General features: G+C 38.7%; 1 protein-coding gene across 1 annotated transcript in view; it reads right to left on the reverse strand.

The window, feature by feature from the left end:
- Positions 1 to 749: 749 nt before the first annotated feature.
- The window catches only part of LOC125260176 (interferon-induced very large GTPase 1-like), a 30,114-nt gene continuing 14,307 nt past the window's right edge, over positions 750 to 16,556 (reverse strand). The window contains exons 2-5 of the mRNA XM_048178413.1: positions 9,102 to 9,143; positions 8,281 to 8,970; positions 5,968 to 7,844; positions 750 to 5,574 (exon numbers count right to left, since the gene is read on the reverse strand). Of these exons, the coding sequence (XP_048034370.1) occupies positions 907 to 5,574; positions 5,968 to 7,844; positions 8,281 to 8,970; positions 9,102 to 9,143 (7,277 nt within the window). The 3' untranslated portion in view covers positions 750 to 906. The remainder of the gene's footprint in view (positions 5,575 to 5,967; positions 7,845 to 8,280; positions 8,971 to 9,101; positions 9,144 to 16,556) is intronic.

Below are 16,556 nucleotides of genomic sequence, written 5' to 3' on the forward strand. Positions count from 1 at the left end.
AAAGCAAGTTTTATTCTTACAATGATTTAAAATTTTCAACTTTGCATTCTTTTGGTCATGTTAATATAGTGAAATGCATTTTCTCATTGCTGCATGTTGAATAAATGACATTTGTAGAGCAGTACAATACATCTTGCAATACATCCACAGGAGACAAACTACTGTGAAAAAAATTATATAAAATACATTTGGTATATTCTTCAAACATCTTTCTATAGATCAGTTACTGCTGCATGTGTAGAAAAGAACATGTTGATTATATCTTTAAAAAAAGTAATATATTCTATACTTCTTTTGAACAGATTCAGTATGCTATATTTAGTTCAGAATGCCACATTCACTGAAGTATGGACAATCTATTTTCAGATGTGTATTGTGCAGGGACGTGCACAGGAATTTTGAGGGGCAGTTGCTCTGACCTAAAAAAAAGGGCAACCATTTCGTTTTTATTTTTATTTCAGTTAACGACGATGTTTTTTCCCACCTAGTTTTCGTTTTTTTCGTTCGTTTTCGTTAAAGATTATAACCTTACTCACCTTTCCGACAACGTTAAGTCGTCTCACCCGACAATCTCCTTCTAGTGACGCTCATGCAGGCTCAGCTCAGGTGCCGGTCGCGTGCAGCGCTGCAGCCACATAAACAGAGTTTGCCCTTCCCCTACTGACTTTCACTGTCGGACGGGTGCCCGAATATGGAAGTGAATGAGGCTTTGCGATTTTTTTTTTTTTTAAATCTAGGCCTACGTGAAATTCTGCATCCATTGTACGATATTTTTATTTATTTTTTCCCACCTCGGAAGGGCAACGTGAGTCGAGAAGGGCATATGGGCAGTTGCCCGGGCAACCTGAGCAACCCCCCTGTGCACGTCCCTGGTATTGTGTATCAGAGTCCTTGTTAATTGATTCATTAAATGTATTTATTCAGACTCTCAATAGCTTCCTCTTGAGAGTATTTTCTCCATTCATCCGGAATCTTTCCACTCCCCTGAAAGGTTTTTTCATAGTGATTTTCCAGATCTTCCTGGAATCTGCACACAAACCACTTCCAGTACGGCAGCTCAGAGAGATCTGGGGTGATACTCCATGAAGCAAATTCAGGACCTCCTTTTCTGTATTCCTTCCAGAGGACTGTATCATCTGAGCTATTTGGATAGAAAGATCGATCACTGGCTACTGCTGATGTACAGATGTCGATAGATAGGTTTGTTGTTCCTCTGTAACTCCACCCATTCAGTCCAAGATTACGATGGAAAGGAACACTATGATCTCCAGTATGGCCTTCGATTGAGTTTGTGCAGATGGCTGCACAGAAAGGACACTGAACCCAACAGCAGTCACAGAGGTGATTGATCAGAAGCTCATCTGGTCTGTCTGTATAATCCAGCTTTACTGGAAAAGTTTCTGTACTGAATTCACTGTGTATGTCAGACATTATAGAAGGAAGTTCTTTCTTTATCACATCTTCTAGGAAGCTGACTTTAACATCATCAAGATTCACTCCAGTGAGGTCATTTAGAGACAGTACCAGCACATCAGAGAGCTGTTGTGTGAAATGAAGCAACCACGAATCAGCATCTCCATTTATCTCTACAGCCTGTTTGGTGGATTCATGTGCTGCTTTTGTGATCTTCTGCTCCAGCAGTTTAATGCTGTTTTCCATCTTGGGTCGAACACTGTGTTCAAATCTTTCAGTGATGTACTGACTGACTTCATCTCTGATGAAATTCTTGAAGTGTTCTCTGGGATTTTTAATGTAGGTCAAGTGGGCTTTGAAATCCTGTTTTTCTGCAAGGCTCCTCAGGATGTGTTTCTCCAGGTTTGATCGGTTCCCACTGAATGATTCACAGTTTGTCTTCATTTCATCTGCTAAATCTCTGGCAGTTTTTTTGTAGATATTCTGCTGAATGGGGTTTTTAAGTTTATTACAAACAAATTCACCAAAAACAGCAGTTGATGTTGCTCCTTGACAGTATTTGTGGAAAATCCTGTAGTATTCTTGCTTCTTCCTCCCCAAATAAAGAACAGGATCATTGGCTTCCCTGAACATTTTGTGTTGGTCAGTGAATGTCTTGTTTGCTCTGTGACATCTGTAAAGTACCAGATCAATGAAGAATTCACTCTTGAACACATATTTCACATTTGGCTCTTCCTGATGCTGCATTAATCTTGCCTTTATGTAATCTATGAGTTGTTGAATGTAGCTGATGTTGTAGCCCATCTTTGCAATGTTATATGACTGAATCATTTCATCTGTGTGTTCAGCAATGTCTGTGATTAATGATTTTATCTGGACTTCATCTTCCTCAGATAAAACAAGACCAATTATCTCTTTACCTTGTTTGTACATATTTTTCAGAGCTCCTGTAATTCCACTGGATTTCTTGAACTGTACATATTCTGAATAGCTTGGCAAAGAGATCATATCTTTCTGCAGATGGCTCTCTTTCATACGGTCTAAAGGAAGACTTGCATGGGTCTCACTTAGGATCTTTTTCACATCTCCTAATATGTCGATATCTTTGACTAAAGGAGCGTCTCTGGTGATTTCAGCTGTCTGTTCTTTCCAAAAGGAATCAAACTGTGTTTTCATGACATTCTCATCATTTGCTTGGTTTTTGAATTTTAAAGCAAGTTCTTTGCTCTTTTCAAAGAGTGTGTTTTCATGATGTGTCCTCTCAGCATCCATCTTTTTCTTCAGGTGACGCTGCTGAAGAACCCCATTTAATTTCCTCTTAGTTTCTCTCACAATGTTTTCTTGAAGTTGTTTGATTTTTATCTCAAACAAACCTTTCCACTGATTCAGTACAGCTGCATCTCTGTCTTTCTTAAAGAAATCAGACATTGTATTTTTCACTTCTTCACTTTTGGCATTTAGTTCTGTTTGAAGATCATTTTCCTCAACATCATGAATTGCTTCATTTTCTATTTTATTTTGTATTCTGTTTTCAATGACCAGCATGGCACTCCGAAGGCTCCAGGTCCACTTGCTGTATTCAGTCTGTAGTTTCTTGTATGTTGCGATTTCAAGGGAATTTTTGAAGCTGAACACAAATTGTTCATTAAGCAAAGCCTCCCAGAGATCTTGAATACAGTCTCTCAGGTGTGTCAGCATTATGCCATCTGATTTTGAAGCATGTGTAAGAATACTTTGCTTCAGTTCTTGAATGTTCTCGCAGTAGTTTGGGTTTGGTGGTGCCATGGGTGGGCTGCCCTCCCAGAGCTGAGCAAAATACTTCACATCTTTCTGTACATCAAACTCAATCACATCACTGAATCCTTCTGCATCACAGACTTCCTCTTTAGCAGCTAGTTTTGTCATTTCATCCAGTGTCTCCTGCAGTCGTCTCCTTCCCTCCATGTTTTTCTCTCCAGCTGTGATATCTGAGACATTCTGATGCACAAACATGCAGCTCGGGTTCAGTCTAATGTTCTTCATCCTCATGAAGGCCTGAACAACAATCTGAAGAATGTCCTGCATCTCAGATGGGTTTTCTCCAAAGATGTTGATCAGGGTCATATTTCCAAGACCAACAACAAATGTGGCCATTTCATTGTCACGAGATGTTGTTGATCTTCCAGCCAGTTCTGGTGCTCGAAGTCCTTCAGTATCAACAACCAGAATGTAGTCAAGCTTCAGCTCTGTTTTCATCTCTTCTGACACTTTGACCAGCTGCATGAAAGCTCCTCTGGTGCATCTGCCAGCACTGACGGCAAACTGCAGTCCAAACATGGCATTCAGCATGGTGGATTTCCCAGAGCTCTGAATCCCTAAAATTGACAACACAAAGACTTTCTGGTCTCTCAGTTTCTCAACAAGTTCATCTAGAACAGCAGTGACCCAGGTGAGAGGAACATGAGCAGCATCTCCATCCATCAGCTCCATGGGAAATCCAGAGATCATCATCTCTGCTGCAAGACTCGGGAGAGAACAGAAGTCAAACTGCTGATTGTTTTCCTTGTTCTTTTTCAAAGATGACCACGATTCATAGGTCTGACCAATCTCTCTCAGGATGTGCTCCAAACCAAATCTTGAAATGATTTTTTCTGATATGTTTTCCAGGTTTGTTTGTTCAGTTTGCAGCTGATCTAGATTGTCAGGCTTTTTTTTCAGTGCTGAGACTTTATGCCATTTGACATCATATTCCTTTTGAAGATCACAGAGCTTCTCTAAAGTGAAATCATCCAGCAGGTTCATCATCCATCTGAGGAAATAGTTTTTTTCACTGTCTTTCTGTGATTTCATTGCTTCAATAAATGTCCTCATAAACTCACTCAATCCTTGTGCCACTTGCTTTTCTCTTATTTCTATCATGTTCTTCATTTTGGTACTTTTATCTTCCTCTAGATTTTCTCCTTCTAGGTGATGCAGCTCTTTGTTGATTTTACACCAGTCATGCCACAGTTTCCCCTGACAGGGCAGGTTTGTTTCCTTCACTGTTGATGGATCTTTTCCTCTCAGTAATCCCATGATCTGGACTGCTGCCTCTTTCCCTCTCCGACACTCTGGATCCTCCTCATCTACTCTGAGTCCTGTGTGTTTGGCCACATCTTCAAGTTTGAAGGGTTTTTTCTGCTCAGTCAAATTCAGTCTGATCATCTCCCTTATCTGATTAGAAACATCAGATTGGTTTTTGTTCAAAAGACCAACAATGAATTTTCCATTCCCCATTTCAGTTTCATCACAGTCACTGTCAGTGAGCAGACAAATGAGAGGCTGAGGAGATCTGAAGAGTGATCTCACCAAAAACTGGTTCTGGTTCTTCTGTCCAAAATCAGGTAAGAAGAGGACATTTACTGAAGCCATACTGGTCAGAATCTCATATTGTTTCTCATTGTCTGCTGCATCACCGTGAAGATTACAGAAAGCAACACATTCATCAAATAAATCCGTCTTTTTCCCAGAAGGACAGTACCAGGCGATCTCCACCACTCCATCCATCAGTAATCTGGTTCTGCTGCTGCCTGAGCAGTTCCTGTGGAAGAACGTCTGGTGTTTCTCATTGATGAGGCCGTTCATCAGCTGAGACTTAGATGGAGACACTGATCCAAACCTGAAGAAAGCCACCATTGGAGTCTCAGCCTTGTAGACCGGTTGAGTTTGACTGATGATCTCATTGTTGCTGTTCTTCTTCTTCCAGCTCTTGTTGATTTGTCTAAATGTCCAGAGAGGAAACTCAATCTGTTGTGTGAATGGATCAGGAACAAGCAGAGGCAGTGAATACTGACACTGTGAGAGTTTAGTCACCATCAGCTGCTTCAGGAAACCATCAGCACAATGAAACACGGCCATCTGAACATCCATTGGGTGAATATCAGGGTTTGCACTGTCTTTGTTACTTTCTTTCTTTCTGTGTTTTATGGCTGTGTATCTTGCACTGTAGTTCATGTTAATCAGCTTTTGTAGGAATGAGTTTACCAGTTCATTCTCTTCCTGTGGTTCATGAGACTGAAATGATGACTTGGTGATTTCAAGAATGTCTGCTGTTTTCATTTTATCTTGACGTCTTTTTGTCAGATCTAGTCTGTCATAGAGTTCTTCAAGTTGTTCAGTGGTTTTTGGTCCAAATTCATCTTTCTGTAAATACGTGAACAGATTCACATAAAACAAGTACATTTATTTTGTTATTGTCACATTAGCAGAGATAATAGCCTAATAATCACAGATTAGAAAAAAAAAATTATAATGGTTGTAAAAATTTAGATAAGAAATAGCATTTTGAGATTATGGCTAAAATGAAGTTAATTTAAAGCCCTATTTTTTTAAAGAGATGAAAACGTAATTCTCTGTAGTGTGTTATATTTGCAAGTCAAGTGTATAGATTTTGTTTGTAGGTTGTAAATCTGTAGCATTGTATATACAGAAAGAAGCTAAATTGTGAATGAGGGAATCTAAACTCAACTCTTAATGGTTATAAAGTCTCAAAGTCCTCTAAGTGCTCCTGACCCTTGATTTTCATTGATCTCTTACCTGTAGAGAAGAAGCTGTTTGGGAGCAACACATTTTTATGTTCTCCATATCTTTTCTTCTGTTTTCTTCATAGTCTGCTGATTTAGCTCTCATTAGTTCATCTTTCTTCTGTTGTTCTATTAACTTAATTCTGTCTTCATAAATCTTACACTGTTCTTCTCTCAGAGATTTATCATTCTGGATTCCTTTTCTGAGTATCTCATGTTGTTTCAGCATTTCCTCTTGAAGTTTCTGCATTTGTTTCTCTTTTTCTTTTATCTCTTTTCTGTATTGTTCTTCATTCTTTCTGACTTTTTCTTCTCGTCTCCTCTTCTCTGTGTCATGATTCTGTCTTTCTTCCACCATCATCTTCTTCATCTTTTCTATTTCTGCTTTATGTTTGGCCTGAAGATCGTCTTTCTCTCTTTCTATTCTCTCCTTTTCATTTTTTATTTCCTCTCTCTCTCTTTTCATTTTCTCATCACATTGATCTCTTATGTTTTGTTCTTTCTCCTTCCTCTTCTCATCCTCTTCTTCCCTCCTCAGTCTTTCCTCTTGTAATTTTGTTTCCAGTTTATCTTGTTGTGTTTTGTATCGTTCTTCACTCTTTCTAAATTCTTCTTCTCTTCTCCTTCTCTCTGTTTCATGATTCTGTCTCTCTTCCTCCATCATCTTCTTCCTCTTTTCTATTTCTACTTCATGTTTGGCCTGAAGATCTTTTTTCTCTCTTTTGATTTCATCTCTCTCTCCTTTAAGTCTCTGACAACATTCATCCCACATTTTTTGTTCTTTTTCCCTCCTTTTCTCAAATTCTTCTTCTCCTCTCTGTTTTTCCTCTTGTAACTTTTTCTCCCATTTCTCTTGTTCTATTTTAATTTCTCTTTTGTATCGTTCTTCACTCTCTCTGACATCTTCTTCTCTTCTCCTTCTCTCTGTGTCATGATTCTGTCTTTCTTCCTCCATCATCTTCTTCATCTTTTCTATTTCTACTTCATGTTTGACTTGAAGAGCTTCTTTCTCTCTTTTGATTTCATCTCTCTCTTCTTTAAGTCTCTGATAATGTTCATCCCACACATTTTGATCTTTCTCTCTCTTTTTCTCAAATTCTTCTTCTCTTTTCTTCTTCTCTGCATCATGATTATTTCTTTCTTCATCCATCATCTTCTTCATTTTCTCTTTCTCTTCTTCATGTTTGGTCAGCAGTTGTTCTCTCTCTCTCTTCAGTTCTTCCACTTCATCCATTAGTTTTTTCATCTGTGCTTCTTGTTTTTCTCTTTCCATCTTTCTGAACATCTTACATGTGTAGTAACTTCCTCCATTTGCTGTCACCATGTCATTGATTTTCTGCAGTAATGTCGACACCTGCTCACGATCTCCAGTCTCATTATTATTGAACACATGGTATCTGTTTCCACACTGTCCAATGAGCTTCATCAAAGCAGATCCAGGTTTTCCAAGATACTCTTCAATGGTCTTCTTCTTCTTCTTCAGATCATCTCCTCTGGTGAAGAGCACTATAGTGTACATTGATGAGTTTTCACCAAAAGTCTCTTGAATGATCTTCACAGTGTTTTCTGCCTCCTCAGTGAATCGTCCCACTGGAATCACTAACAGAAACACATGTGGTCCTGGCAGAATCATGGAGAGGCAGTTGGTGATTTCTCTCTGGATCTCATCTTGACTAAGTTTAGTATCAAACAGTCCAGGAGTGTCAATCACAGTAATCTGTCTGCCATTGATCTCAGCCGTCTGACTCTGACACTCTCTAGTGACTGACTCTTGAGACATGTCTTCTGCAAATGCTTCTCTCCCTAAGATGGTGTTTCCTGTTGCACTCTTCCCAACTCCAGTTTTTCCCAGCAGAACAATCCTCACATCATCTGAATCCTCTCTTGAAACTGAAAAAGAGAAAACTGCTGGAGTCATGCTGCTAGTCTTTAAAAGTCACATCAACAGTCATTATATAATGTGCAGCAGCAATTACCTAATGTACAATAAAATAGGAATTAAGTTTTCACCCTAATCTGTAATAATTATGTAATAATGTTTATTAAAGTTATTTTTCTTTTGTTTTTTCAGTTAATTTCCTTTCCAAATCTCCCCAAATGGATATGCAGTCAAATATAAAATATTAAAAAAAAAAAAAAAAAAAAAAAAAAAAAGAGTATCTAAGTTTTCTATATGAGTTTGTTGTAGGCATTATAAAATAATAATACTGTTTTGTATTATCATTTATCCAATAAACATTTTTTTTTTATTTTCCTAAATTAGTCTCTCTAGAAAAGGAGTGGTGTATGTGTGGTTTAAACTAACTTTCTTGCCAAAAAAACTTACACAAGGCATTCCTTTGGACAGCAACTTGCATTTCCTCTTTGTTTCTCTGTTTGATTTTTCCATCATCTTCGTGATCAAAATCCTCTTCTTCTGCTGTGACTAAACCTCCAGAACTGCTCTGATCTTTATCCAATTCTCCTGCTTCCTCATACAAGTCACAGATAAGAAATTGGACCTGGTTTTCTTTGAGTATCTTCTCCACTCTTTCAAGTATCTCAGAGTTCAAGCCTGATTTTATTTCATCGAACTGTAGATGTCCACCTCCACACTCTTTTACCAATCGATGAATACAGTTACTGTTTATCTCTCTCTCATCAGTCAACACTACAGTGTGTTTAAGAGCCTCCTTACTGAATTCATTCAGCACATATTTCACTCTATGTCTGTCATTGTCACTGAAGTCTTTCTGCTGCAGCACAAGTATGATCACATGAGGTCCAGGAGCAGACAGATTCACACACTCTTTCACTCTCTGTGTGATCTGAGTGATTGACAGATTTGGCCTCAGCAGGTGAGGAGTGTTGATGACTGTGACGTCTCTGTCCTTCAGTTTTTCTCTGTGTTTCTCAATGTTCAGCTCTACATTAGCAGGTGCTTCACTCTCAAACGCTGCTCTTCCTAAGATGAAGTTTCCCACTCTGTTGTTTTCTGTTATATTCTTCCCCAGCAGAACAATCCTCAAATCACTCACTGGAACACAGAACACAGATAACAGTAAAACTTGACCAAGTGAGTCCTTTCTGTATGTATACCTCCAGTTTCTCAAAGATTTTGATATTTGCAGCACTGAATATTATGAATGATCATATTTGTTGACTTACTATTAGGTCGCTCAAAAGATGGACTTCGCCGCCCTCTTTTAACTGCAAAAAAAAAAAAAAGCACACAATTTAAAATGTCACAAATTCTTTTACCAAATTCTGTTATTATCTTTATTTGTTAAAGAAATAATTCACACAAAAAGAACAATTTGTCACCATTTATTATTCCACCTCAGTATTATATTCTTTCTTTCGGAAAACACAAATGTTTATTCCTTGCATGTGGATAGGTGAATGACAAATTTAAATTTTCTCAATATGATTTAAATCTGCACTATAGTTTGTTTTTTTACCACTGTTCATATTATTAGGGGCTTTTGCACCAGAGGAATCTTTTCACAGTTTCTAGAACTATTGGCTGAAGTATCCGGATTTTGCCGTGTTTGCACAGCAGGAACTAGGAATGATTTTAGTCAGAGATTGTATATTACAGGGAGATAAGAGGGTCTCTATCTCTTACCATAGGATAAAGCATAACAGCTAACTTAATCACGTGCGGCACCTCTCAGCCTATCATGTAATGGCAGTAACATTAGTGCCCGCCATTCAAAACTCCTTCCCTGCGTACTGCAAGAGCCGGAGCATTAGGATTAGCCAGTATTCTTTTTTAGCTAAAGGTTGCAGGCTTGCTTTCCAGTGGCTTTGTTTTAGTTCTAGGAACTCCTTTTGGGGGAACTAAATTAGCTCCTACTTCAGAGTAGGGTCTAAACCAGAACTATAGGAACTATGAGTGATGTAAGTGTACACTGATTGGTCAAATGCATGTCAAACACCAGCACCTGGCATTTTTAAAAATGCTGTGTAAACATATTTACTTCACGAACATGGAAAATAGTGATAACAGCATTTACCTGTGGTTCTCCACCTCAATGATACTGAAAGTTGTCATAGGAGATTTCATCTCTTAGCCCCACTTTTTGCTCTTTTTTTAGTTATGTAAATTACGCGTTTACATTCTCACTGTTATCAAAAAAACCCACAACACACAACAAACAGCTCTGACCACGGCATCCTCCATCCTCCAGTTTTTAGCATTTGTACATGACACACTTAAAGACGCTGCTGTTGGCTGCTGCACAGTTTATGGAATTACTTTTGTGTATTTTTTTATTCAATCAAGCATATAGGGCCCTATGTCAACGATCTGTCGCATAGTCTAAACCGCATGGCACAAGTGCATTTAGGGCGTGTCCGAATCCACTTTTGCTAGTTTAACAATGGGAAAAATGGTCGGCACACCCGGCGTATGGTCTAAAAGGATTGTCCCTATTCTCTTAATGAGTAATGGGTCTGTATTGGGTGTAACGTAAAATAAACCAATCAGAGTCTCATCTCTCATTCCCTTTAAAAGCCAGTTGCACTCATGCCATGGCGGATTCACTATTTTACACGGCGGAATTTGCAAGTGGAAAAACCGAACGCTTCTTTAGCGAGGAAACGGAACTGCGCGTGTCTGAGGTTAAAGCACATGAGCAGACCACTTATGGGGAAAACCGGATTCCACCAAAGCATTTTTATCTTTATGCACACAATAGACCTTTATCACACTTCCTATTTCCGGTAAGCGAAGCAGTGTATCGCTATTTCTGATCGCATCACAACGCAATCAAAACTAATGGCTGAATTCTCTTGCCGGTGTTACTGCAACGATCCGGCGGCTGTAATTCTCAGCAGTGACACCCTTACCTCAGTTTTTACTATTTTCCGACACAACAAGAATAGAGGAAAGTATGGATGAGACATTCTTTTAAAATAACACACGTACATACGTTCATGTGTAGAAGACCTTTGCATTTCCAAACTGAAGACATTTACATCTCATATCTTCCACCTGCTGAAATGTTACTATAAATATATTTCCCTTAAATGTGCATTCTAAATAATAAATAAATGTATTTACCAACTAACCTGCCATAGTCCAGTGCTGTTTTTTTCATTAACAGTGTTTTTCCTTTACTGATCGTATTCATATCTGTTGAATTTACATTTTCAAATGAATTTGACTGATGAGGTCCTTATGAAAACGAACCGTGTTTTTTTTTTTTTTTACTATTAGCCTATTGTTTTAAAAAAATATAGTAACCATGTTTTATTTTTGTCGGTTGATTACCACTGTATTACTATACTTTTACTACAAATAGTATAATTGATTTGTGGTTATCATGGTTTAACTATAACAATTGTTTTTTGGTTTACTTGTAGTAAACGTACATGAAAGATATGACTGCACACTCACGTGCAAAAAGTTCTATTCATCAACATTTCAAAAGTTAGAATAGAATAGCACTTTTTGCATGTGAGTGTGCAGTCATATCTTTCATGTACTTTTGGATTTGTCTTTCTTGGCTTGTACCTCGGATGGAGTGCGTTTGTTTTTGTTTTGTTTACTTGTAGTAAAACGTAGGAAAAAATAAGGAACGAGACGCTGCGTTGAATCGCATTGGGATCACCTCTGCATGATTACGTCTTGAATCACTGACGGGAAACTATAAAGTACTCCTGAGAACAAAGAACGCCAGCTTCTGATATGGATGAAGCAGACACTCACAGGCATGCAGGGAGTATGGCTAAGCAACGCAGCGTCTCGTTCTTTATTCAGGGAACCAGGGTTACCGACATAACCCGAGATTGATGAAAACATTGATGCTGTGTTGAATCGCATTAGGAACCCTATCCCAACTATGCCATAAAGTCTGTTATCTTTGAGACAAGAGCACCGAAGACCCCAGAGTGGAGCCAACATCAAGGTTATAAAACCTAATGAAGGTATGCTGAGAGGACCAACCAGCCGCTTCACATATCTCATTGAGGGGAGAGATCAAAGCCTTTGAGGCAGCCATACCCCTAGTAGAGTGTGCCCGGACAGCCAAGGGTGAAGGCTGCCCGGATGACTCATAAGCAAGAGAGATGGCCTCGACAACCCACTTGCTCATTCTCTGCTTAGACGCCAGGCCTCCTTTCTTAGGAGACCTGTAACGGACAAATAGCTGATCAGTTTTTCACCACAGGGCAGCTCTGTGGACATAGGTGTCTATCGCCCTAACCGGGCAGAGCAGATTTAGTTTTTCCTGATCCAGATTTGCAAAAGGAGGAGGACAGTAGGCCTGCAGTATGATAGGTCCTGGGACATTGGTGGGGACCTTGGGTATATACCCAGGTCTAGGATGCAGGAAAGCCTTGACCATACCAGGCGCAAATTCCAGACATGAAGGAGCAACAGAACATGCTTGTAGATCTCCAATTCTTTTGAGAGATGATATAGCCAACAGAAAGATGGCTTTTAGAGTGAGGAACTTCTCAGAAACTTCCTCTAAAGGTTCGAAGGGAGCCTCAGCTAACCCTTTCAACACAATAGCCAAGTCCCAAGCCGGAGTTCTTGTACATACAGAAGGCCTCAGCCTCTGGGTACCACAAAGAAAGCGTATAACTAGGGGGTCTTTTCGCACAGAAGATCCCCCAAAGGAGCATGATAAGCAGAAATAGCTGCAATTCAAAGTAGAAGGAGATAGACCACCATTTTAAGCTAAAAGCCTATATGAAATGCCACAGAGGTAACATAATTGTTCAGACACTTTGCATCACAGAAATACATTATATTTTAAAGAATATAATAGAATACCATTATTTTAAATTGTAATAATATTTCACAATATTGCTGTTTATGATGAGCTGAGACATGATTACAGAGGGTTTTTTCACAGCCTACCTGACTGAAAGGCCTCATTAATATGCAAGTCATTTCAGGTCATTATTATGTCATTCTTTTGTCTTCTCAGGTGAGAATCACCCATTATTCAGTTATTCCTTCAGAAATACAAACATGTACATACATGTTCCTCACATATTATTGTAGCCTAGTTTGTGCTGAATACAGTGTAATGACACTTTTGTCATTTATGTCAAAACTTCTCCAAGTCCCAAATCAGCCTCAGACTCCAGAGGGTTAAACAAATGAGATTTATATAAGGAGGAAACAATGGAGTTTGAAATGACATACTCACTGTATGAAATGACATACTCACTGTATGCCAAGATAAATTCAATTTTTAATACTAGGGCACCTTTAATACTGGCTGCCCTTGTCTAATGTGTTGAACATGGGCTGGCATATGCAAATATTGGGGGCGTACATATTAATGATCCCGACTGTTACGGAACAGTCGGTGTTATGTTGAGATTTGCCTGTTTTCCGGAGGTCTTTTAAACAAATGAGATTTACATAAGGAGGAAGCAATGGAGTTTGAAACTCAGTGTATGTCTTTTCCATGTACTGAACTCTTGTTATTCAACTATACCAAGGTAAATTACATTTTTTGATTCTAGTGTTGTAAACTTTTTCCCTCGTCAAAGCAGAGACCAGGAGACGTTGGGATATCTTTCAAGCAGAAGTTACTCTTTATTGAGAAACGTGCTGTTGCGTCACTGCAGTCATCCAAGTATAACTAATGCAGTCTATACATGATGTTTTATAGGCATTCAGTGGGCAGTCCTTAAAGGTGTTGCCCTTACACACAGCCTTAGAAGTGACCACTAAAACAAAAGCATCTAAAGACAATACAGGAAATTACCCCTGAATGTGTAGATAATAGTACCCCAAATAGTATAAACATTAGCTGGTCACGAGAACTAAGACTATGTAAACATTCACACATATTTTGACTTCCAGTAGGAAGATCAAAGCATTCAAATGCATAGGTGCTAACCCAATCAGTCTGACAGTATCACCCATACCTTTACATTATCATAGAGACAAAGGCACCGCTGTATCTTGAGCTTGTCATGCCAAATGGTCAGGAAGATAAAAGGTTAATTTCACAGAAGGTTAATTTCACAAGGCTGCCTGCCTTGATCTCCTTATTATGTCATTATCTTTACCTTAAAATGTAAAACACAATGTACATAACCTTTTCAGTTCATATACTCATATTACATTGGAACCTAGACATAACATAGTACAAATTTGTACACAGATCGGAATCGTCGGCCATCAGGGCCGGGCAGAAGCTGGTACCCGGGCATGGCAGGAGAGCTCGACAGCACCCCCTGATAGGACTGTAGTCAAGTCCACCTTTGCCGAGTCCAAGTCAAGTCCAAGTCCAAAAGGTTCGAGTCCAAGTCAAGACCGAGTCCAAAGAGGTTCTAGTCCAAGTCCAAGTCCAAAAGGTTTGAGTCCAAGTCAAGTCCGAGTCCAAATGAGACAGTCAAGACAGAGACAGAAAAAAAGAATCCTCTTCAAGACCTTCGTAGGCCTACATAACTATTGATAATTTATGTGATGTGAGAGAAAGCATATCTTAGATTCTAAAATAATAATTTTGCATTATTATTTTTTGCATTATTACATGTTTTTAAATTCTCTACAACTGTGGTTCCCAAACATTTTACAGTCGCATACACCCTGAGGCATTTAACATTCTTCTGCATACCCCCTCTTTTCCACTTAGACTGCTGCAGTCCACACCTTTTCCATAAAGGGACAATATTTTCCCCTTTAAACTGATTGTGCATTACAGTGCTTTTTTTACCTCTATAAATACCTTTATAAAATAAATAAATGTTTTAAATTAAAAATGTCCAAAAGAGAAATAAGCAATGATGTTATAACGTGTGATACTTTTAAATTGAACTAAAACCGCCAGTAGGTGGCGGTAAGTCACTATCTTAATGAGTGAGTCATCGAGTCATTCAATTCATTAATTCATTAATTCATTCATTCATTCAGTAAGGACGCAAGTGGATGTATTTTTGAAAGGGTAATTGAATCATTGACTCTCATGGTTTTTACACAGCCACAGATGCATTCACAAAACATCGATATGAGTCGCAGTTCTGCTGTGGCTTTCATTTGAACTAGACATGCACTGATTTCAATTTTCTTGGCCGATTCCGATTTCCAATTTTTGGATAGTGTGATCTGCCAATACCTATTTTTGCTGATTATGATTTTCTTTCTAAGAACTATAATTGACAGCAAATCTACCTTTCTTCAACGCAAAGTTTTATTTTCATAAAAAAAGTAAAACTCAGTAATAAAATAAGAACAAATAAAAAGAATTCCAAACAGCAAATAAATGCAATAGAATAGAGAGCTATGAAACTAAGTTTTTTCAGGTTAAGTAGGTTTCTATTTATATAAGAAATACTACAGAAATTAAAGTAATCAAATGTAAAATAACACATCCACGTTGGTTACCTTAATTTCTGTATTTTTTATTGTAAATATTAAATACAGACTTATTCTTACCATTAAAGTTAAAAACGTATTCAGTCAAGAGCAGAAAGTGATTTTCTTTGTCTTTTGTTCTTTAAATAACATGACAGACAGCAGCAGGAATATTGGACTGCTGTCCCTTTAAGAGTTTATGAATGGACCCAATACTGTTACACAACATGCGTTCTCTTAGCTATTTAACGATCCAAAACTGACTGTGTTTATCTGAATAATTGCCAAGATGAGCATTTTGACAATTTTGTATGTATTTGATATTTTAAGTGCAGTAAGCCACTCATTTTGGTATTTGTGACTCTGTTTGACTTCTGTCTCTGTTTGAGACTGAGCATGGGTTATTTGCTCCACTGATCAGTGGTGCACGCACTTTCGGTGTGAGCGCGAAACCTGCGGGAACCGGAGCGAATGAGACGAGTGAGAGAGAGAGGGGGGGGGTTGTCACTTCACCTTGAGAGAAGAGAGCGAGAATGCGCAGCTGACATTACTGCCTGTGCCGCTGGTAACAAAAAAGTTCGGCTCAGAATCGGTAAGAAGTGAGACTGAAAAGCTGGACTCGATCGAGACCAACTAGGACTTGTGGCGAGACCAATGACCAAGTCCAAGACAAGTCCGAGTGCAAAGTGAGTCCGAGACGAGTCCGAGACAACAGAAAAACGTCTCGAGTCCGGACTCGAGTACTACAGCACTACCCCCTGAATGGTGTCTAAAAATTGGTTCATATATCAAACACGCTTGCAAGTATTTGTATGAAACTCGGTACACATATAGACCTCATCGGGCCGAACAACTTTCATGCTCTAAGTGATACACCAGCTCAACAGTAAGTCAGTTATTATGGGTTGTTTGGAAAACGCATGCTCTGGAATTTGATATACTCCTGCTAGATGATTAATCCGATTACCACCAATCTTGGTCAACATGGAGTTAAGACATTGAGGATGCTAATTTGCGAGCAGATTTTTGATATCTCAAACAGTTTGGCCGTGGCAAGGCAACAAATTTATGGTGAGAAAAGGGAAACATGAAATGTGTTATAACGTCTGCATACATTGATTGATTGTTATGAAACTTCACCTGTGTGTTCGATATAGGAAGCTGATCACATGGATGTGACTACTGTGAGTCAAAGTTATAGCGCCACCAATTGGCAGCAGGAAGTGTGTCACTTTCAAAATGCTTTGAGATCACCCTATATTTTTACCCATTTTGTTTCAAACTTCATCAGT

The sequence above is a fragment of the Megalobrama amblycephala genome, linkage group LG24, assembly GCF_018812025.1.
Source record: "Megalobrama amblycephala isolate DHTTF-2021 linkage group LG24, ASM1881202v1, whole genome shotgun sequence".
Lineage (NCBI taxonomy): Eukaryota > Metazoa > Chordata > Actinopteri > Cypriniformes > Xenocyprididae > Megalobrama > Megalobrama amblycephala.